General features: G+C 41.6%; 2 protein-coding genes across 2 annotated transcripts in view; both read right to left on the minus strand.

The window, feature by feature from the left end:
• Positions 1–73: 73 nt before the first annotated feature.
• tymp (thymidine phosphorylase) lies at positions 74–7656 on the minus strand. Its single transcript, XM_079653425.1, has 9 exons — positions 7434–7656; positions 6405–6607; positions 5682–5780; positions 3173–3302; positions 2322–2440; positions 1947–2109; positions 1353–1580; positions 1043–1183; positions 74–615 (listed from the first exon to the last, which is right to left on the minus strand). Exons 1-9 carry the CDS (start codon positions 7549–7551, stop codon positions 467–469), a joined length of 1350 nt encoding a protein of 449 aa, XP_079509551.1. The 5' UTR covers positions 7552–7656; the 3' UTR covers positions 74–466.
• Positions 7657–10172: 2516 nt separating this feature from the next.
• shank3b (SH3 and multiple ankyrin repeat domains 3b) overlaps positions 10173–27648 on the minus strand; it is a 40815-nt gene continuing 23339 nt past the window's right edge. The window contains 14 exon segments of the mRNA XM_079652935.1: positions 10173–16139; positions 16636–16662; positions 18108–19383; positions 20156–20434; positions 20796–21413; positions 21540–21633; positions 22040–22170; positions 22641–22658; positions 22993–23073; positions 23458–23593; positions 24425–24549; positions 24734–24816; positions 26817–26892; positions 26992–27105. Coding sequence (XP_079509061.1) covers positions 15545–16139; positions 16636–16662; positions 18108–19383; positions 20156–20434; positions 20796–21413; positions 21540–21633; positions 22040–22170; positions 22641–22658; positions 22993–23073; positions 23458–23593; positions 24425–24549; positions 24734–24816; positions 26817–26892; positions 26992–27105 — 3653 coding nt within the window. The 3' untranslated portion in view covers positions 10173–15544.

Consider the following 27648-nt stretch of genomic DNA (forward strand, 5'->3'; position numbering starts at 1 on the left):
CCAGACGACTTCAGTCGGCACAGATGAGCTAACAAACAGGAAGTGGGACAGTATTAAGAGACGGACAAACACGTTGTTGGTTTTAAACAATATTTATTGATAACTATTGTGTTGTTTTTCACAATATATCATGTGACTGCGTTAAAAGAAATAATAGTTTAGAATAACACTTTTGTTTGATTCTAAATGCTAAAGCTACCTAGCTACCAACACATGTTTTGGGAAAATAAAACAATGCCTTTATTTACTTAAGTATTTATTTATACTTTGTAGGTTTACCTCATTTCAGAGGCTCTTCTTTTTACTTCATGTATTTATATTGTAGTTATACATTGGAAACATATTCACACCTTTGTCCTTTGGTTGAAGTACATTTTTAGTAAGCTGACTTTTGTAAACTGTTTTATGTAAAAGCATGGACTTCAGTCACATGATCTGCAGTTGTGTTTAAGTATTAAATATAGCGTCACTGAGGCAGCAGTAGTTCCCTCACTAGAGTGTGTGTGTGAGTGTGTGTGTGTGTGTTTGATCCGACAGTCAGCGCCCCCTGCAGGCGAGCGATCTGATCTTCAGTCGGACGCGGAGTCTCGAAATGCAGCCGCAGCCAGGAGGCGCCTGAAAACACAGAAACACACATTACACAGACAGACACACACACACACACACACACACACACGCACACACACACTGACACACACACACTGACACACGCACACAGACAGACAGACAAACACACACACACTACACACACACTGACACACGCACACAATTACACGCTGACAAAAGTAACATGTGTAATTAGGTGGATTGTGTTTGTTTATATATAATTTGTAAATCAATAATATTTTTGTTTATCAATTTGATACTGCTTGAGTTTGTTGAGTATCATAATTCTCTTCATTTTATTATTATTATTAATTTCGTATTATTGTTTTACACTTTCGAAATTAATCAAATCAAAAGTAACAGAAAAGTATTTAATCAACAAGCCATGAATGAATAAATACAATAAGTTAGTAACCCATCACCGTTGACCTCTGACCTTTGCTGACTCTTTGACCCAGTGACACCAGAAGCTCCGCCCCCGTGCTGTGATTGACAGGTTCTCCCACCTTCGATCGTCCCGCCCCCAATTTATGGAGAACTTCAGCTAACGCCAAACCATCGACTTCCAAAACCTCTCCTGCAGGACGAGAGGAAACTCATTTACCAAAAATACTCAGATATTGTACTTGAGTAAAAGTAGAAGTAGTCAGATCTTGTACTTAGAGTACTACAAAGTAGAAGTACCACAGTGTAGGAATACTCTGTTACAGTAAAAGTATTTGCATTTTTTGTTTTTGTTTGTTTACCATCTGTCAGTGTCTTCAGCTCCATCTGATGCTCAGCTTTCCTCAGGACGCTGTAGTAATCTGAGTGGGCGGAGCATAGAGACCGAGCCGTCTCATTGGCTACTCCCTGGGCCTCCATCATGGCCTGGAACTTTGAGAGAGCAGCTCCACCAATCACAGCGTCAGAAATCTTCCTCCTGCCCTCTGATAGGTCGGACACAGAGCCAGTCATCTGCAGCAACAAGCTGCCTAAAAAAATAATATTTTTTTTAACTTTTTTTCCCGAAACAATTCAAACAAATATATTCTTGTTTTTTTAAGGAGCATTTCCTATTCAAATTATTATACATTTTTATGTTTCATTAATTAATTTATTGAGTAATTTATTTATTTTAAGCCCTGAAAATATCCTAAATAATTACTTTTCTATAAATAAGCTATACTAATTAGGAAAAAAAATAAATATGAGTCGTAATAAAAAAAAACTTATTATTGAATATCAAAAAAAAAAAAAGTACTTATCAGGTCTTTAAAGGCTTTTACTATCCCTTAAATCTTATGTCTTTAAACCCTGACTTCAGTGAGGCCTTCAGGGTCCACATATAACGTGGTTACCCAGAGTTGTGACGAGCTCCATCAGGTCTTCAGGTCCTCGCCCCTTCAGCGTCTCCAGAGACTCCATCACCTCCAGACTGTTGCCCACACATCGACCAATCACAGCGTCCATACAGCTGAGCGCCGCCGCCGTGCGCATGCCCAGCAAGTTCCCAGCATGCACCTGGATAACGAAACAACGATTGTTAGCAATCAAAATTAATTATAAACAATAAAAACTTCAGCTAACAATAGAATAATAAGTCAAAATAATACAAATAAAAGCATTAATAATAATAATAATAATAAATAATAATAAAAGTTAAAAAAAAACTATTATTTTTAAGCATGTATGCAAAGCTTTGTGGTATTGGTTATATAAATATAAAGACTCACCAGTGACTGAGCTAGCTCTCTAGCGCTGTCCAGGTCTTTGTACAGAGCGGCTCGTCCAAACTTCACGTCCAGAACCAGCGCCGACAGAGACTCGGCTCCTTTCTTTGAGAGGATCGAGGCTGGAACAGAAACATCTCATATATTTAAATGTATATTTATGAGACAGAGTATATTTCAGTATTCCTGTAACTGGAGCCAGGGCTGCCGCTTGCGGACAGGCAAGGCAGGCAACTGCTTGGGGCCCGGACCAGAAGGGGGCCCCCAAAGAAGGTAGATTAAGAAGGTCCACAGCAACGACAACATGAAACACCCTTTAATTTACTGCAATTCGAGGGGGGGGGGGGGGTTTGAGGGGCCCCCAGTGAATGTTTGCCTAGGGCCCCCACAGACTCTAGAATCGGCACTGACTGGAGCACTCTTACTGTATGTCACATTAGTAACTACAGAATAAAGCTGCCATTATAATAGAGAAATAAAGAAATATATAAATACAAATAAATATAAACAGAAAACATTTATATTAAAATAAATAAATCAGTTGTTAAATATAAACATGACAAGAAAATAATTATTCTAAATTATGTATTTACTAATATATTTATTTGTTGATCTTTATTTTAAATAAATAAATGAAATATATAAGGAAATTAATTAAAGCCATGTGAAGAAGACTTTTGGGTATACATTCATATTAAAATTAGTCATTTAAATTATTTATTCTTCTATTTCCTAACATATGTCCTATTAAAATTAAATATCATTTTACATTTCCTGAACTTATTTTGTAAATATTATTAATCGTTTTATTTGTTTTAATGTCAGTGTTAGGCCTCCATCAGTAACCCCAGTACCAGTGATGAGAGGCAGGCTGTTGACGGTGCTGGTGGCGTCTCTCAGGTCGTACAGGACTCGATCTGCAGGGACCAAAGTCTCCGTCTGACCCACAATGCAACAGCCCACAGAGCCCAGGATCTCCAGGATCTGTACATTTAAAGAAATGATAATGAATAAAATAAACATCAATTATTTTTACTACATGTATTCAGGCATGTGTTGTTATTTTACATTTTTATATATTCTTTTTTGTATATTCATTTTTTTTTTTTATTCTTTTGTTATTTTATTTCTAAAACAATTTCTTGAACAAGAATTTCCTTACAGATTAATTAAGTTAAATGTTATTTTATTTGGAAAATCCTGCAAAAAATAAAATGGGTGTTACGGCCGCCGCCTTCTATCTTTCCATTAACCTTTCAGTAAGTGTTTGCAGCTGTGTGTTATATGTATATGATCTGTGCCATTGCCCAGACCCCATTGGATGCCAGCTTCCTGTCCCTCCCCCGGTAGGCGTGACCGAAGATCTGGATTGGAGCATGCCGGGCCCGACTCTCCAATCACCGCACACACCTTCCAGGGACAACTAAAAGAATGTGTGCACCTCAGTTAGTCGACAGAGGTCTGAATCTGTGGCAGACGGCTCGCTGTACTTTCGTGTGATTGCCCGTTAACAGTGGGTAACTCAGTTGGTTGTATATTTGTGCTTGTTCTGGTCACTCTGTTTATCTTGTAATACAAACGTTAACTGTGGTTAAGTTCTACCCAGGCTGTGTTTTGGTGACTGCCTATTTTTATTAGCCTCATTCTTTTTATCTCACTTTAGAAGTGAGGTTTTCTTTAGGTTATTTTGTTGTTAGTTATTTTGTTTATACTAACTCTTATTTAAAGAGTCTCCCTTAGTTCCTTTTATTGTTGGTTTAAACCGGTGCCTTTGTGGCCTTTTGCTTTGATTGTGGCTGTTTGTTGCCAACTTTATTGAGCACTCTCAATAAACAACTTCCAATTTACCAATTCCAACTCGTTATATGTTATTTTCCTCTTTCCAGGAGCTGGGACGTAACTTAAATGGGGGCCCGTCCGGGATTTGAACCCGGGACCTCTCGCACCTGAAGCGAGAATCATACCCCTCGACAGCCGCAATGTAACGGGGGAATGCATGTTTTGTATTTTTTTATCGTGAACACATCCATCCCTATGTATTATTTATCATGAATCCTGAATGCACGTAGTATTCAAGGTTCAAGTCATTATTTAGTTGAAAATCTTAGGTCACAGGCTTCTCCAAAAATGCGACACAATAATACAGATAAGCAGACAATATTAACCAATATTAAAATATACTATATTAAAAATAAAACAAAAAGAAAAATGTTTTTTCTTTAAAAAAAAAAGTTGAATAGTGCAATACGACTCGCACTAAATCAACATAATGTGAAGTCAGCCGAGTCCTGCACGGGTCTGATTTTCAAGACCCGCTCCTGCCCCTCACCCGCGACGTGCAATACCGAACCCGCCCCGCTACCCGCACATATTGCCAATTAGTTACGCAACCCGACCCGTCGGCAGTCTCGGCACAGGATCCGTAACCCGACCCGAACCCGCATATATATGAGCAGTGAGAACGTGCAATTATTAACACACGCAGTTGCATATTTGTCTCCAAAAGCCTGGGATGTTGGTTATTCTCTCCATCTAGGATGAAACCAAAAGCCTCCCAGACGTTGGATTTCGCTCTTGTGGAAGAGTTATTGAAAATGCTGTATTCTCGGCTAAAGAGCTTCACCTCAGCCATTTTGAATGTGGCGCGCTCAGCAGCAGATTGATGCGCTGCAGAGGATTTAGACATTAAACTAAATTATTATTATTTTAACATATTTATTATGCAACACCCGCGACCCGACCCGCATCATCTTTGTTTTACCCAGAACTGAACCCTGAAAAAAGCATTTGAAAAAATACCACCCGCGGGTACCCGCCCGACCCGATGCAGGACTCTGAGTCAAAGTCCCGAAAGCCATACAACAAACACACACTGAGAGGTAAACGCTAACTTGTTGTTAGTTCCGAGAATGAGTTGGCAAAGAAAATAAAGTGCTGCAGGAATTACATTCCATCACATTGCATTTAGCTGAGGCTTTTATCCAAAGCGACTTACAATAAGTGCATTCGACCAGGAAGATACAAACAAGAAGAAAAGAGAATCATATAAGTTCATCAGGTTTCATAGAGCCAAACATTTCAAGTGCTACTCAACTGGCTTTAGATATGCCAGTCCTTTATTAGTATATAAGTGCTTTGTTAGTAATTCAATGAGTCTTAAACCCAGATGTGACATCACTTCCTGTCCTCTGGTCTTGAAGTCAATGGTTTTCTGAATATGTTTTAGCCTGAAATAAGGTCTGTGGTTAAAACAAGCTTAAGAGATTTTAATTCCACGACATAAGATACGACAGTAAATACCCCAAAGGTGAATAAAGAAATATAATAATATGAAATATAACATAATATAATATGTTGCTGCACCTGAGCAGCTGATTGGTGGATGTTGAATCCAGGAATTGACTCCAGTTTATCCAGAGTTCCTCCTGTGTGCGCTAAGCCCCGCCCACTGATCATCGGCACCTGAGAAACACACCTGAGGTCATTATGACATCACAAACACACACTAAAGGTCATTATTATGACATCACAAACACACACTAAAGGTCATTATGACATCACAAACACACACTAAAGGTCATTATGACATCACAAACACACACCAGAGGTCATTATTACATCACAAACACACACCAGAGGTCATTATGACATCACAGACAGAGTGCTCTTATCGGCATAAAATATCAGCACATTGTGATGTGGAATTCCAAAAATAAATTCCCTCTAAAATGCCACAAATGCGCTGTGTTCCCATCAAATTAAGATTGAAGAATGTGTAGGAATGGATTTCAAAATAAAAGCCCATTGAAATGTCTTAAAGAGCTGCCTTCAGATTAGTTTACTATAATAAGAATGTTGTGATCTTACGCAGCGAATGGTTAAATCTAACTGTTATGATTTTTTTTTAAATGTAATGATCAAGATGTTGTAACATGGCAAAGCCTAAAAATAACTACTTACTTACCTCCAAAACAGACTAGATATCACGGCAAGAACTGATTTAAAAATAAACGCCCTCTGAGTTGTCACATACGAGCTGAGTTCCCTAAATAAATAAAACATTTACATAAATACATTTAATTTTACCTTACAGCCGCAGGCAGCTAGGGCGGGTGCTAACACCAAACTGACTTTATCTCCGACGCCTCCTGTTGAGTGTTTGTCGACCACAAGCCCTGCCCACTCCTTTGGCCATGACATCACTTCCCCCGATGACATCATCTCACGGGTCAGCGTCTCGACCTCTTCGGGGACCATTCCCTTCTGCCAGATGGCCATCAGCATGGCTCCTGAACGGAGGAAAAAGGTGATGAAACAACCTGAAGAAAGGGACCGTGTACGTTTTAAAAAACTCAGTCCACTAAAATGTGTTGACGTTGTTGAGCTGATGCACAAAATGTCCCATAATGAGAAGCCTCAAACAGTCCAAAAACACTTCTGAATTAAACTCAGCGTGTATCCATCATGGTACATGATAATCAGTGTTATTACATGGCTTAGTTTACTCGATTTTGATTGGTCAATTTGAACAATCCAGGAGTTGTTCATTTTCGCTAACAGACTGTTGTTAAGTACAGACTGTTGCTAAGGATAACAGACTGTCGCTAAGGAGAACAGACTGTCGCTAAGGAGAACAGACTGTCGCTAAGGATAACAGACTGTCGCTAAGGAGAACAGACTGTCGCAAAGGAGAACCGACTGCTGCTAAGGAGAACAGACTGTTGCTAAGGAGAACCGACTGCTGCTAAGGAGAACAGAGTGTCGCTAAGGAGAACCAACTGATGCTAAGGAGAACAGACTGTCGCTAAGGAGAACAGACTGTTGCTAAGGAGAACCGACTGCTGCTAAGGAGAACAGACTGTCGCTAAGGAGAACAGACTGTCGCTAAGGAGAAAAGACTGTCGCTAAGGAGAACAGACTGTCGCAAAGGATAACAGACTGCTGCTAAGGGGAACAGACTGCTGCTAGGTAGAACAGACTGTCGCTAAGGAGAACAGACTGTCGCTAAGGATAACAGACCGCTGCTAAGGATAACAGACCGTTGCTAAGGAGAACAGACCGCCGCTAAGGATAACAGACTGTTGCTAGGTGGAACAGACATTAAACAGTTTTTACCTGTCTGACAGTCCTGAATCGTTTTGTTTGTAACGGCGTCAATAAATGTTTTAATTTCTTCGTTCGCCAGCTTTTCTCCATCTCTTTTCTTCCTGATCAGATCCCGGACGGACGTCATGGCGACCTGGAAAAAAAACAGGTTTAGAAAGATGCACTTAAAATAATGCTAATGTTTATTCTGCTCATTGTTTCAACGTCATGAGTTTCTGCAGAATCATTTCCTCTTTAAAGATCAGATCGTAATAAACGGATAAATTAAAGTGGCTGTAAAACATAATGTTTAACCATACACACACACACACACACGCACGCACGCACGCACGCACGCACGCACGCACACACACACACAAATACACACGCACACAAATACACACGCACACACACACACACACACACACACACACACACACACACACACACACACACACACACACACACACACACACACACACACACACACACACACACACACACACACACACACACACACACACATACATACACACACAGCAGCGTACCTGTTCCCAGTAGATTCAGACTGAGTTTTCTCACGATGAAACAGTCACAGGTCAAGAGTCCGCCGGCCAATAGGAGAGCAGGGAGGAGGAGGGCAGCCAATCAGGAGGCAGATCTGGTTTACTCAGTGTCCACAACACCACAGGGCAGTAAATTGAGTCCTGTCACTGCGAATAACAACGTTTCCCTTTAAGCTGAATTAAATCTCTGAAGTCATGACCTGTTTCACTTTTTGTGGATTCGTTTTAATTAAATAAATATAAAAATAACAAATAAATTAAAGGGAAGAAAGCAAATTAAAATATAATTAAAATAATAAAATATTTGTTTTTAATAAAACATAAAATCTGAGAACAAAAGATAACTCTCAAATATCAAAAATATATATGATTAATATATACAAATAACAATATATATTATTCAAAAGAAATATGCCTAAATGAAATGGGGTAGAAAACCATTTTGTTTAATCTTTAAGTAACTAAATGATTTTGATTTACTTTCCTTTCAGAGAACTTTGCCATTTAAATTGGAGTATAGGACAAAATGATATCATGAATGTTATAGTATAACAGATGTTTGTATATCTCTTAAGCCCTGTTGCATTTTAGGGGTGTGTTTTCACTTTATGTATATACTAATAAATTCTATTTTAATTCTAAAGGTTTGTGTGTATTTATATATTATTTCTGTGTGTAGTGGAGGGTGCGTTTCCTTGTGCAATCCTGTATTATATAATGATAATAAAGCTAGACCTTGAACCAGCGACCCTCGTCTCCGTGAGCCGGAAAAGGTGGAAAAATGATAAAAGAAAGATTAGAACGAGCGACACACTGTCTTTGCATAACGACTGTATACAGTATTTCATTTCACATTGTTATCTATTATATATATATGCATTTTTTCTTATTTCTGCATTTTACTTGCACTTTTATGTCTTTTGCGATATTATATTTCCTTTTATGTCCTAAAACGGCTGTAGGAGCCTGAGGTTCAACATCTTTATTGTGCAAACTAAGATCATGCTGCACCTTAAAAGACTGAAAACAAACAAGTTGCAGATTGTAAATCACTGCACATGTTCTCTATGATTGTATAATAATGATACAGTATAATATGTGTTGTCTCAAAGTACACAGAGTAAAAAAACAGTGCTTTTACTGTCTCAAAGCTTGTCATTTATTAACCCGGTTTCAACCTTTCAGCGTCTAGACCAGGGGTGTTTCTCAATGTCGCTTCCTTGGTAGAACATGTCCCTCCATGGCCGTTTCTCAATCTCGAGGAAACTGGCTTCCAAGCCAATATTTCAAGGATGCTACGTCATCGAGTGCCGCCGAAGGACTGTTCCAATCTCCAGCATACTTGGAATTCCACCGAGGCCGCGTCCTTGGTATGGGGGTAATTTCGAGGCTGCACATGGGTAGACTTCACGTCCTTCAAATCCCCACAATGCTTTGCGCACGGACCAATTTCAAAAACCCTTTCCGGAGAATGGCTGAACCGACGCAGCACACATTTAAATGTAAGTATGTAGTGGCATAGAATATGTGTTGGTAAATATATTACTTTGTTACATTTGTTATCACCAAAAATGTGTTCCGTGAAAGTAAAGCAAGTTCATAATTAGATAGACATCGTGAGGTATTTATTTTCGGTACAGTTTATGTTGAAACCGTTAGAGAGAGTGGCACACTTGTTAGCCTGTTCCATTCTTCTTTGTTTTCCGAAGCCGTGGCTTGGAAGTATACTTGCTTCGTTTCTGAAGGAAGTGACTTGGAAGTACGCGACTACCAAGCCAGTATCCTCGAGATTGAGAAACGGCCCGAGTCAGACGCTTCAGAAGCGAGGCAAGAATCCTTCATAGCCTCGGAAAACAAAGAGTGGTGGAACAGGCTAACAGGTGTGCGTCATATGCGAGGCCCCGCCTTAAATGGAGCGCGATTTCCGCCAAAGATTTGGAAATTGGTCCGTGCGCAAAGCATTGTGGGGATTTTAAGACCGCGGAGGATACACATGTGCAGCCTCGAAATGTCCCGCTGCGAAGGACGCCGGCCTCGGTAGAATTCCACGTGTCCTGGATATTGGAACAGTCCTTCGGCGGCACTCGATGACGTAGCATCCTTGAAATAGTGGCTCTGAAGCATCCTTCCTCGACATTGAAAAACACACCAGGTCAGAGGTGAGCGCTCTTATTGTGAAAGAACCACACAGGAAGTCCTCAGGGTGTTTTAACTTTGTAATAAAGGACCGTTTATTATAAAGATTACAATCTGTTGCGTTTTGCAGAGCTCATCGGTTGTCATGTGTGTGCTCTTCAGTTTTTAGAAAAGGGAAGAAAATAAAACTACAAGTACACACACGCCACTCACTCCAGAAGAAACTACAAACATCCTGTAAAAAGAGGAAGCAAGAGAGGATGAGGAGGAGGAGGAGGAGGAGGAAGAAGAGGAAGAGGAAGGTAACAATAAACCATAATAACCAGGTGAGTGTCATTAGGAGGAGGAAGGTGTCACATGTAGGTTAGAAAGGCTAGGATTCTCAGCCAATCAGCAGCCTTTCCTCTGATATTTACTGCTGTAAGTGCTTTCTATTTAGCGGCGATGGAAGTAGTGTTTTGATTGTAGGTAAAAGTAGTAGAACTTCATCGTGACGTGAGAAGTGGGGCGGCTGTGGCTCAGTGGATAGAGTTCTGGACTTCGAATCAGGGGGTAGCAAGTTCGAGTCCCACTGTAGTCAGCATGTCGTTATTGGGATTGTCCACAGCACTGAATGTATGTTAGTCGCTTTGGATGAAAGCGTCTAACTAATGTAAACTAACTACATTATCAAAATACCCTAAATATATTTCTAACGGTCTGTTTTAGCAGCTTCCCCAGACCTATCCTGGATCTTCCATTCATCTTTCCTTCATATTCATTAGATCTTCTCCGAACTATCCCTCGATCTTTCTTCAATCTTTCCTGGTTTCTCCGTCCTTGGGGCCCATAAATGAAAAGATAAAGATACATTTAGCGGCGGATCTGATTCTGAAACACCGATTGGGCTTTGGTGGAGTTCATTAAACACACTCTGGTTACTTCGCATCACTGCTAATCAGCCACATAACTCTCTCCTTTGGGAATGATGCTAGCATTAGCTAACAAACATCTAGCTGAAAGACAGATGAACAAGAAACATGTTCTCTGCTAAGTAATCCATGTTTACATCTTAGAAGAACCACCTGATTGATTTGATTTTAAAAGCAGAATTTTAAAATAAAATAGGGACTACTTTCCCAGTGGAAGAACACCAGCAAGAGATATTTTAGGTTTGCTGGCTTCTGATTGGCTGAGAAATCCGACAACAAATGAATGACCTCATGTTTGTCTTAGTGTACGGGGGGGACCTGAGGTCAGAGGTTAAGAGGTCACATGACCTCCCCATCACTGATTATCATCGGTACAATGCAGAGAAAGCGACAGCCCACGTCTCATTCTGTGGAAAACTTGTACAGTAGACTATAGTCCTTTATAATATATACTACAGGTACAGAATGTGTGTCAATGTGATATTCACTCAGTGTAAACAGCTACACACGAGCTCTTCTCAAGAGGATTTAGAAACATGTTGTGGTGGTTTTTATTGGTAAGCTAACGTCAGCTAAAGATCAGGACACTTTCAGAACATTTCCAAACCAACAATCGGAAAAGTTTGCCTCTCTTAGCAGCGTTTGGCCGAGTTAACAGAAGTGAGCAAATTCGCAGGCTTTGAACTTCGACAATTGTTCCTAAAACCCCATTATTTCAAATCCCAAATGATCTGAAAGTTGTCCAGTAGCCCGTAAACCTCACCAAAAACCATTGTTCAAAAAAACGGCCATTGCTCAAAATACCCAGTTTCCCTGCGATGAACGCAAACACAGGAGTCATTATTTAGAACATCGAATTTCACAATTTCTGATTCCTTATTTTGCGAAAGCCCTAACCCTAACCCTAACCAGCCCTAATTGGTCGTTACTGATTGGCTAACTCGGTTGTATTTACCCATTAAAGGTCATATTCTTTAGGTTAAGGGTTAGAATATCACAGTAAAACATTTGGACTTTTGGAACAATGGCATGGTAAAACTTCTACTTACAATTTGACGCATTTTTCCTAAAGTGGACGAGAAGCACTTTGTACGAACTAGTCAGTCTTAAGGTTACCTTGAAATTCAACATCAGCTGTGTCAATTAATTCAAGGGTGCTTGTGTTAATTGGGAAACTTGGAAAACAAAACCCCTCCCACAAAAATACACATTATTTGGTACTTTAAAAAAAACCTCATTCTTAAATACCCAGAACAAAATGGTAAAATCAGGAGAAAGATTATCGGATCAAATCTGAGATTATAAAATTATACATTTGCAGGAAAAAAATGGTAAATTCTCTGTAAAAATTGAAAAAAGAATCAGGATTTTGTAACGTCTATTCCCTTTAACTAATCCCTTATTTTCATCCCACACAATTTTGATTTATAACACCAGAAAATATTAAATATAACATTTTAATCTTGCAAATTCTGAGATTTTGTCTATTTTCCCTCCCCTCCCCCTTCTCCGTAATTATCTGTAACTTCTATAAATGGATAGCATAATAAAGTTAATATAGATAACATTTATAAAATCATACAAGTGGATTCAGACTTATTAATAAAGTAAACTGAAGATAAACAGCTGATGTGTGGCTGTTTACAAAAGGCTGAATATCACAAAAGCCTTTTTAGACTTTCAGTCTACCAAAATATTCCAGTATACATTTCATCATCTTACTATACTTTACATATTACACTATAGCTACATTATTCTAGGATAATATGTATTATACAGACTATAAAGTCTACTGTATTGTGCTGTACAAAGACTATACAATCTATAACTCTCTCAGGAAAATGGCACCGTGAACTTTTACAACTTTGGGATTCATGATTGTGGTTCGGCTCGAGTTCAGGTACTTCGGCTGGGAGTAAAAAGCGATATACAAACGCGGTTATATTCGTTGTCTTGTGGAAACAGGCACTGGCAAGTTGATTGTGCTTTAGAAAGGGGGGATTCAAGAGGAACATGTCAGTGAGATTGTGTTGTTAAATTACTGTGTGAAGACATTTGGAATAATGGAGTTGTTGTATCGTAGGTGTCTCCGTTAAAGTCATAATTAACTCAGATTCCTAATTAAAGTAGAACAAGTTAAAGAAGTAAACCTTTTAGTGACTTCAGATATTTAATTCACTTGGAATTTATATTCTTTATGGTACAGATGTAGAAACTACATTTTAAATTTAGAGAAATGGTGTTAAATTTACTTTATTTTAAGTATAAAAGGTGTCAGCTAACAATGCTAAAAGGCTAGCATTAGCTTTTTAATTAATTTCTAATTAAATGCTTTTTTTGGGTAGTACTTTACCTACCAATATCCGGGTAATATAACACTGAATTGTGTGTAAAATGGGTAAAAACGGAAAATCACATTTCAAGATTGCAAGGCCAAACTATTTAGTGATGGTGTAGTATTAGTTTGTTGACTAATTGGTTACCCACCAACTATAAAATGGTTAAATCCAAGCAATATTTGGTTAAAAACTGTAATAGGGTGATTTTTGACCCAAGCTAATTGGCTACAAATTCCCATAAAGCGAATTAACGTAATTGAGAATGCAGTTTTTTTGTAGGAGACCAGTTTGTTGGATAATATCAGGCGCATATTAAACTGTAATTGGGCAACTCCATTTGAGACGTCTATTATAAACTCCTTATATGGTCTGGAGGAAACTCCACGTATGGCAGGGACAAAATCCCCAATATGGCAGGGAGGAAACTCCATGTATGGCCTGTTCCTGGTGATTTAGCCGCACTTGATTGATTCATTTAGGATTAATAGCGTTAAGAGTTTGGTGTGTGAGTGTAAGGAAGGGATAGGAGGGGAAGGAGGAAGGTATTGTTCTGTACAGATGGCTTTAAACAGATAGCACCATGTACAGTAAGCCCTCGGTAAAGCAGGTTAGAAACCAGTTGGAGCTCTGCTGCAGCTCTCCCTGAAACACACAGCACATCATCAGCACAAAGTCACACTCATTGACAAATCATCATGAGTTTCAGAACGCCGCCGGAAATTCAAATTCAACGACCTCAGAAATTCAACTCATTGTCAAATCATAAGGAACTCAAAAATTCATTTTTCCAAACTATTATAAACTCTGTAAAGTCATCACCACCACATTATTATTACTTGTTATTCATAAATTCTAAATGATCAGCGTTAAGATATGAAAAACTAAATAAACACAGATTCGTCACGGGTGATATTTAAAAAACAGAAGAAAAGAAGTCACGAGAAAGACGGAGATATATCCTCAACATATCTCCCGTGGTTTTTGATGTAGAGACTCGCTAATCGTCCAGATGAAGTCGCCCGGGGAAGCAGAATGGCACGAGGAAAAGGACCCGTCATTATATTTGTTTACAGTTTGTCGGATCAGCTCTTTGATCCATGTCTTTCACCTCTAGATAATAACAATCGAGGTCTGTGTCCAGTGATTAGCTTAGTATGCTAACGTTATGTATGCTAACGGTATGCTACAGAACACTATGTTGTTATGAGCTGGCTTTAGAACTTATAAAGACTCAAAGTCCAATTCTTTTTCAGGCCAAAACCAAATAAACTTTTCTGAAATTCCCAAAGTGTTTTTAGTTGTATGTTTTTAGATAAAAGGACTTTTATTTGGAAATAGTGAGCAAGCACCTGGATAAATCAGACATCTGTTATATTGCACAAATTGTGTGCAAGTTGGTGAGAGGTTGTTAAATCAATGTTTGGCCCCTATTCACTTAAATTCATCAAGACTTTTCTTTGATTTTGGAATTACTATTCACCATATCAGAAAAACATAGTTTTCTTTAAGAATTCAAATTCATTGAGGTGAAAGGTTAAACTACTTCTTGGTTAAGTACTTCAATAAATAACTAAAGCTAAATACTGGCCACTGAAATAGTTAGAGGCAATGTTTTTCCTTCGATTGACTTATCGATGCAGTTGTAACTTGGATCATGATCATCATCTGACTTTCATATTTTTTGGTACAACTTTCATAATCGCAACACACTTTTGCAGGCGTGCAACTTTTCCAAAGGGTTTTCAAAAAGTAGGGTTAATAAACAAGACTTTTATTGCACCACTTGTTAAAGAGCCTTCAACTCAACAAGACTATCATTTTAAATTCATTGTTCACCTTGGAGGCTTGCGACAAAAACTACCTTTTTTTAAGAATTCAAGGTAATTGAGATGAGTGATTGATAAACACATGGTTTCTGGGGGAATGCATTACTTCAATAAATACCACTAAGGCTAGACACTGGACACTGACCTCGGTGCTACCACTCTCCGGTGTGTGTATTGATCAAAGAGCTGATCAGACAAAGAGTCAGCGAGATCACTCGGAGATACAAACTCCACGTTGGTAAAAAGGTTTAAAGATTCAATCACTGTTAAGGTTTTTCGAGTCAAAGAGATGGCGTTGGTTTCGTGTTTAATGTCTGTAATGAGGTCACAGTTCAGGGTGTCTAAGGGTTGGCAGGTCAGGGGTCAAGTGGATCCGTCCAGCAGCGTTCGGAGGGCCCTCTCGATGTTGATCCGGTGACCCAGTCTGGTGACGCCCAGCTCCACGTAATCCTCCTTCGTTAACGCGGGGAGATGGGAACCCTCGATTTCGTGCTCCTGGAAGCGTTGGCGATGTTCAGCGAGTCCGACACTTTCCAGCCAATCGCCAACGTCGTATTTATTCCACAGGTTGAGTGGACGCTGTCTCCATGGCCTCAGGGCTAAGAGAGGCCCGCTGAGGACGGGGGAGGGGCATGGGGAGGCGTGGGGGGACGGAGAGGGAGATCTGGAGCGCGTTCTCGCACTGGCGCTCCGCATCACGAACCGAACTTCCTTTGGTTCGGAGGGGAGGCTGAGACTGGACGACTTCAGGATGGTTAGACCGCGACCGGAGCTCAAATCGGGTCTTTCTGAGCCAGGGGCGGAGGACGAGGTGATTCCTATCGACCTATCGGAGGGGGAGGGAGAGGGGGAGGGGCTTCGGCGCATCACGGGGTATCGACTTCCCGGTCGGACTGTATAGCCCGAGCCGAATCCTCGCTGGGAAATAGTGTGGAGCTCACCGAGACTGGAGAACAACCTGAAACACATTGAACAATGTATAAATCACAATTTATATATAATTCCTTGATTAGTCCGACAGAGGGGACATTTACATCGTTACAGCAAAGAGACATTCATGATAGAGACAACATAACAACAGTATTTAGTAAAGTGGCATGCACACTTATTGAACATTTGCTTGTAAACTAGTTAGCCAGACATGCTAACGTTTGCAGTTTACATTAGAGGACTTGAACACAGGTTATATCTATTCTTTGCTCTTTCGCTTTTATATCTGCTATTGGAAAGAAAATGACTAACGGCGGCACCATGCTGTTGAGACAGGCTTGCTAGGCTAAAATTAGGCAATCATTGTTTTAGTGTTAAGAAAATGGTCAGTTTCAAGGTGTTATTCAAAATCCAAATGGGACCGTCATTTCAGGCGTTAGGCTGTGAAGAAGGTGCATGTTAGTTAGCTGTTAGCGAATCTATAAGCGATAACGGGAAATGTTTACCAGAGGTTAAAAACCTACGATTTACTCTCTCCATTGTCCACACATCTGGAAGAACATAAACAACATATTCTGTTACACCATGCAAACACAGTATCTGCTAATGGTGTGTTCACACTGGACACGAAGCCACCACCGAGTAAAGCGATGCATCCGATGTGAACGCACCTTAACTGGTCCGTAGTAATGCAGTATTTATAGCTAAAGGTCTCCTATTATACTTTTTAAGCATATAATATAGGTCTCAGTAAACCCAGGAAATGATCATTGACTTTAGGAGGAAGAAGACCAACATGCAGCCCCAGTACATTGATGGAGGCTGTGTGGAGAGAGTCTCAGTGATCAAATTCCTGGGCGTTCACCTGGCGGAGGACCTGTCCTGGAGGACCAACACCATGGCAACCGTCAAGAAGGCACAGCAGAGACTCTACTTCCTGAGAATTACCAACTCAGACAGGACCTGCTTGTGTCCTTCTATCGCTGCGCCGTGGAAAGCATCCTCAGCTACTGCATCTGCGTGTGGTTCCTCAGCTGCACAGCCGCAGAGAGGGGTGCGCTCCAAAGGGTCATCAACTCGGCCCAGAAGATCATCGGTTGCCCCCTCCCCTCCCTGGAGGTACTCTACAGCTCTCGTTGCCTTAAGAAGGCAGTCAAAATCCTCAAGGATCCACACTACCCGGGTAACAAGCACTTTGTACGGCTGCGCTCAGGCAGACGCTTCCATGTCTTCCCGGACAAACAGACTCAAATTCAGTTTTTTTCCCAGGGCCATATGTGCACTAAACGCTGCTAATATTTAAATTATACAAGCCTTCCGTGCAATATGAGGGGAATCGTGCAATTTAATTTATTATTTATTTATGTACATATTCCGTATCATGTCTATTTAAGTCCCATTTCTTGTTTTTATATTGTCTTGTTGTTGCGTATTGGCACCTTGAGTTCATTGTAATTTCGTTGTACCTGTACAATGACAAATTAAAGATCTATCTATCTATCTATCTATCTATCTATCTATCTATCTATCTATCTATCTATCTATCTATCTATCTATCTATCTATCTATCTATCTATCTATCAGATATATACAAATATATAAAAAACATGTCTATGAAGTGTTTTGCTCAGAATACCAAACAGATCACCCATTCTAGCCATGCCTCATATCCCTCTATTTCACTTCCTGTTTCTAAAGTGCTGATTTGGGTATAAAGCTTTAAAAAAAAATAAGAGGGGGGGAGCTAATGCCTGCTCAGCTGGAAAGATTCTCAGGTGAGTCCGCATTTCCGATATTACATCATATCAGCAGCAAATCTGGATCAGCTCCGTTGTTCCCCCGTTTTTAGAGATTTGGGTACGGAGGAAAAGGGAGAGGGTTTTATTTTCTGACACTTTGTGAGTTCCCCGACACACCGGGGACACATCTTTATGTATATAAGACATCAAAAATGCATTTTGCATAATAGGAGACCTTAAAAGGCAGTTTGTAGTACCTGGCACCTCCTACTGGCGACCTCCGGCCCGGATCCAGGGGACTCGGCTCCTCCCCCAGAGAATGACTGTCTTTGTTGAGCAGCTGTAGCCGATTCACCAGATCCAGTCCGGACCCGGCCCGGCCGCTCAGCTCCAGAGCCGAAGACGACCGGTTGCTCAGATCCACAGCTGACCCGGCAACATGACCCCCGAATGCCGCTGGACGGCCGCCTTCATCCGGGCTGAATCCCCGACGATCGTCATCCCCGCCGCCCCAAAGCTTCGACCTTCTCTGGAAAAGATAACGAGGCTGACGTCCACCTCCACCAGTGGGTGAGGAACAGAGAGGGGAGGAAGGGGAGGAGGAAAAGGCAGCAGACGGGAGGAGCTCACTGTCCGATGATTGCTTCAGAAGAGGATCACGGAGCGTGGAGCGACCGCGACCTAACGGTGAACGAAGGCGTGGTTTCAAAACAGATGGGGCGGTGGTGGGGGAGGAAGGGGATGGGTGAGTAGCTATAGGGGAGGAGGGGGAGGATGGATCAGGAGGGGAGGCCAAGGTGATGGAGGGAGGGAGGGAGCTGGGGGAAGAGCTGTCATGTAGACGTTCGTCACTTTCATCCTCATCACCTCGTCTACCTAGAGAGTCAGGATCTCCTCCCCCTCCCTCCCCGCCTCGTCGAGTCAACAGAGTGAGGGAGGATGGGGGAGGAAGAGGGGGAGGGCTGGCGAAGGCAGCGGGGGGAGTAACCAGGCCAATTCTGCGAAGCTCCTCCCTGGTTTCCTCATCGCTTGACGACAATAACGCCGGCGGGAGTGTTACCGTATAAGCCCCGCCCTCCTCCTCGGAGCTGCCCACTGTTAGGCTCCTGCGCCTGTCAATCAGAGCGGCGTGACTCTCATTGGCCAGCGGTGGCAAAGGGGTCGGTCTCCAACGCTCGGGCGACGGAGCGGCAGGCGATGTAACTCCTCCCTCGGTTTCCGGACGTTCCACCGGTCCGTCGGGGAACAGAGGCGGCGTTATGCGTTTGTGCCTCAGTTCCGGACTGGTTTGAGGGGTGGTACGCTTTGTTCGCTGCTCTGGGCTCGTCTGAGGGGGGGTGCGCTTGGATCGAGGCTCTGGGCTGCCCTGCGGGGTGGGGATAGGGGTGCGCTTGTGTCGTCCGTCTGGACTGGCTGCAGGGGTGGGGATAGGTGAGGCAGATCCGTGTTTATGTCGAGGCTCTGGACTCGGGGTTCGGGCGGTGAGCGCTCGTTCTCGTGCAGCAAGAGCCAGGGCGAGTGGAGATGAGGGGTCTGAAGAGACAAGAAATGATTTAGTATGGATCGGTTTTAATGCGTTATTATATATACCTTAAGGCTCTGTTCTAGGTTCTGCTCTTTCGAGTACCCTCAGGGCTCTTCTCTAGTTCCTTTCAAGTTTTGCGTAGTATCGTAAGGCTCTTTCTTTGCTACACTTTCAATTTTGTTGCCCTTTTCTAGGTCCTCCTCTCTTTTTTGGAAGTACCTAGAGATCTTGTCATATGGCTTTTTCTTTTTCGTGTTGTACCTCAAGTCACTGTCATAGGTCCTGTTCTAGTTCCTTATCTCTTTAATGGAGGTACTCATGCATTCATCACATTGTGGAGTACCTCAAGGCTCTGTCCTAGGTTCTGTTCTTTGGAGTACCTCAGGGCTCTTAACTAGTTTCTTTCAAGTTTTGCGTAGTATCTTAAGGCTCTTTTCTTGCTACCCTTTCAATTTTGTTTTTCAATTTAGTTTTGTACCTCAAGTCACTATTGAAGGTCGTGTTCTAGTTCCTTTTGTCTTTACTCATGCATTCATCATATTGCTGAATACCTCAAGGCTCTGTCCTAGATCCTGTATTGTTTTGTGAAGTACCTCAAGGGTATGTGCTTAGTACTTTTTACATTCTTGAGGTACCTTAAGGATCTGTCCCAAGACTTTCTTCTAGTTCCTCTTTTACCAAATGTAGTACCTTGAGGCTAGTTGACTTTCCTGGTACCCTGGCACCTATTTATCATTTGGTTATCGCTTATGGTTAAGTTTATGGTAAGGCAAGACTGACCTAGTGGTTTCCCGGTCAGTGGGTGGAGGAAGGTGTGAGGCGTCGGTGATGGTGAAAGGACCGGGGCTGGAGGAGGAAGCTCGCCAAGATCGTCCATCGAATGGCTCAGAGTTAGGAGTGTCACCTGATTCTCTGACCCAGATCCTTCGACAGACAGGAAGAGAGATGACCTCCGACCCTGAACCCGGGCTCGCTCTGAGAGAACCTGCTGCTGGTACATCTCCGCCCGACTGGGGCTGCTGGGTCCGTCCGGTTTCAATAAGTCCTGGTCTTTTATTCCTAGAAGAAGAAAAATAGCAAATAGTTACACCGATGGATTGAAGATTAGAAGTTTAAGGCTTTATATTTGTGTCAATCCCAATCAAGACATTTTCAGCAGACTGAAATGTGTTTTGCATGCACATGAATAGAAATAGCTTTCAAGTAAATTGTCTTTAAATTTGAGCAAACAAGAATACATTTGATTGGCTGGTTTGTTTTGATCCGCCAAGTACTAAATAGTGAAGTTTTGAAGCACACTCCTTCAACTCGACATATTTAACTGTGTGCTACAATTTTAGCCAATCAGAGCATTGTTGTCCCATCATGCATCAGGAAATTGTACACAACAAAACAGAAAACATGTGTAAACGATCCTGACCTTGCTCCTCTACAGGAAGTTGTTTCAACAAAGGTGACTTCCTCCTCTGTGGCTTGGATGGCGGCGCCTGCTGTCCAACGTTAGCGTACGGGTTTTCTATTGCTCTGCCACGGCGGCGTGACAGCGGCGAGTGACCGAGGGCGGGGCTTGTGCTGTGCAGCGACAGCGTAGATGTGTGTGTTGCCGTGTGAAGTGTGTGTGTGGCGGTGTGTGTGGCGGTGTGCAGAGCGTGTGTGCTGCCGGAGTGTGTGTCCAGCTGAAGTGGCGGTGGCGGAGGCGTGTCCTGAAGAATGATCATCGACCTAGCCTTCCTCTGGCGCTCAGCGTGGGCGTGGCTCCTCGTCGGCGAATCACAGAGCTCCACCAGCCTAGGCTCCGCCCCCGGCTTGAAGCTGGAGCGCGTTAGCCCTTCCCCTCTGGCCGGGGGAGAAGGCGGGAGGAACGACGGAGGGGGGCCGGAGTCCAGGAGGAATAGCGAGGATGTGGAGGAGGAGGCGGAGGGTGGAGGAGGCGGAGCCATCTGAGGAGGGGGAGGGATGAAGCCGTCCGTCAGCGAGGAGCTCCGAGGAAAGCGACTTTCATTGATCAGAGCCGAGATCCGGTCGTCGTCAGGCGTGCCTGACGGGAGAAATCGAGACGTTAAAATAAAGGTACTAAAATAAAACTGCAACCCAAGGATCTACGGAAGACTTTATCATCGTATTGGTACTTACATTTTTTTAAAGAGTTTGTTTGTTTTCTTACCAAAGCTCTTGGTTCTGGACATCCCTCGAGGTAAAGCCATGGTGCTTTTCTCTGGAGCCGAGGGGGGAACAAGACCCTGACGCTCAAACAACGACTAAAGAAACAAACACATAAAACACAATATTTAGGCTACATACATATCATATTCTATTTAGTACAGTATATAGACTTTTGCACAAATTTTAATTTTTAATTTTTGTATTTTATTTTATATGTTGGATTGTTGGAGGAGCTCAGGTCAGAAGAATGTCATTGTCATTTCTACACTGTAGCTTTGTGCATATGACAATAAAACCTTTGAATCTTAGAATACACCAACATATTTCCCATTTTAAACCCATAACTCCTGAAACAGAGACTTTGAAAATGCAACTTGATTAAAAACAACAGTAACTTGGCCTTGAGGTACTTCTCAAAATAGAAGAGGACCTAGGATATGGCCCTGAGGTACTCTGCAAAAATGTTGAAAAAGATGTATTTGATATTTCTGTCAGTCTTACGTTAATCTCGGCCTGTGTGATTCGCCGGCTGGTCGGTCTCTGTTTCACCGTCGCCGCTCTAAAGTCATCTGCTGGTCGGGCCCGAAGAACCACTTCCTGTTGACCCCCGGCCAACATCTCATCCAGTTTGTCTGCAGGCGGGACAAAAAATAAGATAAACAAAAAAAACGAAAAATAAACATATTCGTATATAAGTAACGTATTCACTACTTGACGACCACAACAACACCAGAGCCGGAGACATACGTAGTTTAAATCTGGTAAATAAAACATTTCTTTAAATGCTTTTACCTTTACTTTGTTTTGTTTTTTTACTCTTATCCTCACTGTGTTTATTTCTTTATTTTTGTTTCTAATACATCGAGTGGATATTGTCGAAACCTTTTTACCTCAAATTTGAACTTTACCTGTTAGTTAGGACTTTACATCTTAGGTTCGTAACTTTTTAATATCCAGACTTTACGATTCATGACTTTTACTTGTAACAGCTTTACTTCCCTTTAGACTACGGCCCTGGTTTTTACATCACTGAGACACCATGACATTGTCACGTCACAAAAACAACAACAACAACAACAACATCCGATCACATGTGACTCACCGAAGCGTCTCCTCCTGGCTGCAGACAGAACAGAGGTCTTTAGGTTTGACTAAACTCTGCACTGTGTGTGTGTGTGTGTGTGTGTGTGTGTGTGTGTGTGTGTGTGTGTGTGTGTGTGTGTGTGTGTGTGTGGGTGTGGGTGTGTGTGGGTGTGGGTGTGGGTGTGTGTGGGTGTGGGTGTATATGTGTGTTTGGGTGTGTGTGTGTATGTGTGTGTGTGTGTGTGTGTGTGTGTGTGTGTGTGTGTGTGTGTATGTGTGTGTGTGTGTGTGTGTGTGTGTGTGTGTGTGTGTGTGTGTGTGTGTGTGTGTGTGTGTGTGTGTGTGTGTGTTTGTGTGTGTGTTTGTTTTACCTATGTCCTCCAGGTCAGCGGTCATGGACTTGGATCTCAGAGTCAGTGAGGTGCTTGGGGCTCGTTTTGGAGGGGGCGGAGCTACAAGACAAACCATAGTTAGTTATTAAACAGAAAACACTTCCAATTGTAGGACAACTTGGTTAAGATTAAGGGATGTTAAAGTTAAAATATATGTATTCTAGATGCCCTCAGCTCTTTAAAGAGTCCTCTCCTGCTGATGTTCAGGTGTATATCAGTATGTAGTGTCTCTACATGTCTCCATGCTTTAATGTTCACAAAGCTCTTTATTGTTCTCATACTGTCTGTGCTGCAGCACCTCTTTTCACCCTCTGTCTGAAACCAGAGCCCAGTCTGCTCTGATTGGTTAGCAGGCCGGCTCTGTTGTGGTTGGTCAGCCGCTTAGAGATGTCCCTCCCCCGTACACTGTGTACAGAATAGGGGCTCTTTAAATAAAACCTTAACCTTTCTTCCTGACGATGTTGGATGATTCTGACTTCCTGGAAACAGAGACGACCTTCATCAGCAGACGACTTCCTCCCTGTCGGATCAGAGAGACGACCTGACGGTGACCCACCTTCACCACGTCAGCGCTGTTAACCTGAAACAGACAGTCAATTAACATAGATAAAGACAGTACATTTCAGGTAAATGTAAAATACTATTTAAAACCCAGAGAGTAGTTCAACAATATTTCACTTCTTTCATGGTCATTTTGTGAACAGGGTTCATACACTTTTTCACCAATGACTTCTCAGGACCTTTATCTAATTTTCCATGACCAAAAAAATGACTCTTTCTCAGCGGTACCACTGAAAATGGTTTATTTGAACATGGAACAGGAAAATAAGGTCTGCATAATGAAACATGTTGTGCTTATCTAAAACAAATCCAATAGGCTTACTAGCTTCTACACGCTAACGCAACTGAAATCTCTCACCAGCAAAACACCTCGACAGTTAAAAGCCATTTAGCGTTTCATTATTATACGATACAGTATTTATTATCATTATAGTATTACTATTTCGGCGATTAGATGAAATATAAATGATATTTGATGCAACTTTAGTTAAAATTCAATGACTTTCCCAAAACTTTGGGAAAAATATTGTTTTCCAGGGCCTGGAATTAGCGTTTTGAATTTCCATGACTTTTCCAGGTTTTTAATGACCGTAAGAACCCTGTGTGAAGTTTTTAAACATAACTTCAAATGTAAAACTTTAATCTCAAAGAATATGAATGCTTTTACTGCTTTGTTTAATAAAATATTCTAATGTATTCCTCTTAAATGTTCTTTAACTTTAATATCCATGTTTTTTTATCAGAACTTTTTTCACGCAATTCGACCCGTCTCCCTGCCTCTCTCATTCATTTAAATGTAGGCTAACGCCACTAAAACGAACCATATCTGTTTGAGAGATCTAATGATTACCTCTATGAGGAAGTCTCCGGTTCTAAGCCCCGCCCTCCAGGCGACGCCCCCTTGATCCACCGACTCCAGGTACTGGAGCGCCGGGAACGCTGGGGTAGGCGCGAACTCCTCGATGGGCGTCTCCGCTTCAAAAACATGTTTATATTAGAAATTAAATTGAATTAAAATGTGGATTTGTAGTTTATTAAGAAATGACACAACGAGGGGTTTTAGGGCTCTAAAGATTTAAACACCCCATCTTTCTCCCTCCTTCATCTCTTATCTTCTTCCTCCCCCTCCTCTCCTTCCTCTCCCTCCTTTCCTTCCCACCTTTCGCTCCTCGGAGGACGAATCCGAATCCCTCGATCTCTCTCTTCTGCAGCACCGCCGTCTTCTCCTCGATCACGTAGTCACTAAAAAACACAAGATTTAAAACTAAATATTTAGTTTTCTTTCTTCAATTATTAGTAGCTAACAGGAAGAGCACATGTTAATCATCATTGCTGTAATTTAACTGCCCTGGATACTTATCTCAGAGTCACCATAAAATCTACTTATATTAATCAAAAACGTTATTAATATAATCTTTAAATATGCAAACGTTAATAAAGAAATAAATACATATTCTTTATGTAAATGTAGGATTTTCTGGGGTTTAAATTAGAAAATGTATCACAATATATATATATATATATATATATATTATATATATATATATATATATATTATATATATATATATATATATATTATATATATAATATTTGTTGGGGTAGTTTGATCAGTTCAAGGAAGTGCATACGAGGTGAAAATCCTAATAAATGTGTAAAAATAATAATTAGATATTATATAATTACTAATCATGACATTTTACACAGCTTCTCTGCATGAGGTGTAGTTACGGTGTATTAGGAGGTGTAGTTACGGTGTATTACCTGTAGGAGGTGTAGTGATGGTGTATTACCTGTAGGAGGTGTAGTGATGGTGTATTACCTGTAGGAGGTGTAGTGACGGTGTATTACCTGTAGGAGGTGTAGTAACGGTGTATTACCTGTAGGAGGTGTAGTTATGGTGTATTACCTGTAGGAGGTGTAGTGACGGTGTATTACCTGTAAGAGGTGTAGTGACGGTGTATTACCTGTAGGAGGTGTAGTGATGGTGTATTACCTGTAGGAGGTGTAGTGACGGTGTATTACCTGTAGGAGGTGTAGTGACGGTGTATTACCTGTAGGAGGTGTAGTGATGGTGTATTACCTGTAGGAGGTGTAGTGACGGTGTATTACCTGTAAGAGGTGTAGTGACGGTGTATTACCTGTAGGAGGTGTAGTGACGGTGTATTACCTGTATGAGGTGTAGTGACGGTGTATTACCTATAGGAGGTGTAGTGACGGTGTATTACCTGTAGGAGGTGTAGTGAAGGTGTATTACCTGTAGGAGGTGTAGTGATGGTGTATTACCTGTAGGAGGTGTAGTGATGGTGTATTACCTGTAGGAGGTGTAGTGATGGTATATTACCTGTAGGAGGTGTAGTGACGGTGTATTACCTGTAGGAGGTGTAGTGATGGTGTATTACCTGTAGGAGGTGTAGTGATGGTGTATTACCTGTAGGAGGTGTAGTGACGGTGTATTACCTGTAGGAGGTGTAGTGACGGTGTATTACCTGTAGGAGGTGTAGTGATGGTGTATTACCTGTAGGAGGTGTAGTGATGGTGTATTACCTGTAGGAGGTGTAGTGACGGTGTATTACCTGTAGGAGGTGTAGTGATGGTGTATTACCTGTAGGAGGTGTAGTGATGGTGTATTACCTGTAGGAGGTGTAGTGACGGTGTATTACCTGTAAGAGGTGTAGTGACGGTGTATTACCTGTAGGAGGTGTAGTGACGGTGTATTACCTGTATGAGGTGTAGTGACGGTGTATTACCTGTAGGAGGTGTAGTGACGGTGTATTACCTGTAGGAGGTGTAGTGACGGTGTATTACCTGTAGGAGGTGTAGTGACGGTGTATTACCTGTAGGAGGTGTAGTGACGGTGTATTACCTGTAGGAGGTATAGTGACGGTGTATTACCTGTAGGAGGTGTAGTGACGGTGTATTACCTGTAGGAGGTGTAGTGACGGTGTATTACCTGTAGGAGGTGTAGTGACGGTGTATTACCTGTAGGAGGTGTAGTGACGGTGTATTACCTGTAGGAGGTGTAGTGACAGTGTATTACCTGTAGAAGGTGTAGTGACGGTGTATTACCTGTAGGAGGTGTAGTGACAGTGTATTACCTGTAGGAGGTGTAGTGACGGTGTATTACCTGTAGGAGGTGTAGTGACGGTGTATTACCTGTAGGAGGTGTAGTGACGGTGTATTACCTGTAGGAGGTGTAGTGACGGTGTATTACCTGTAGGAGGTGTAGTGACGGTGTATTACCTGTAGGAGGTGTAGTTATCATAGGATCCCACAGTGTAATGTCTGAAAAGCCTCTTGGTGCGATCCTCCCTCGTCTCTGAAACATAAATCATACATTACAGGATATAAATATAATATAATATAAAGCGTAACTCAAAAACATATATATTTTGTTTGTTTATTTGTTGTTGTTTACCCAGTCGCGAGTCATATTGCCTCATCTGGACTTCCTCCACACAGTCAGCAGGAAACCAGCCGGTCCGTCCTTTAACACTCCCTTCCCAGAATCCTCCCTCTCCGATAGACAGGACTACACACACACACACACACACACACACACACACACACACACACACACACACACACACACACACACACACACACACACACACACACACACACACACACACACACACACACTTGTGTTGTTTTAATTGAGTTTTTCTGAATGTTTAGGGTTAGGGTTACAAAAATCATCAATTTGAGAGAAAAATCAGGAAAACTAGTTCAAGAGTTTTTGCTCAAAATTGAATATTTATGAGAAAAATCATGAATATTTTCCTTTCTTTATAATTTCCCCTGAATATTGAACACTTAAAATAAAAAATATATATATATAAGAAGTAAAATAAAGACAAATAATAAAGATCTTTTTTGGGAAAGAAGTCCATAATTGATTCTACTTTTCTACACAGGTGCCTGAATCCTATGGAATCTACAGTGATAGGATATACACTTTTAATCACATCCTTCATTTGTGAGTTCCTCCTGGCCATCACTGTAAAAGTTACAATTTTTCCAATTTCCCCTGAATATTGATCACTAAAAAGCAGTGGCGAACCGTCAGGGCCTT

The sequence above is a fragment of the Notothenia rossii genome (genome assembly GCF_949606895.1).
Source record: "Notothenia rossii genome assembly, chromosome: 10".
Taxonomy (NCBI): Eukaryota; Metazoa; Chordata; class Actinopteri; order Perciformes; family Nototheniidae; genus Notothenia; species Notothenia rossii.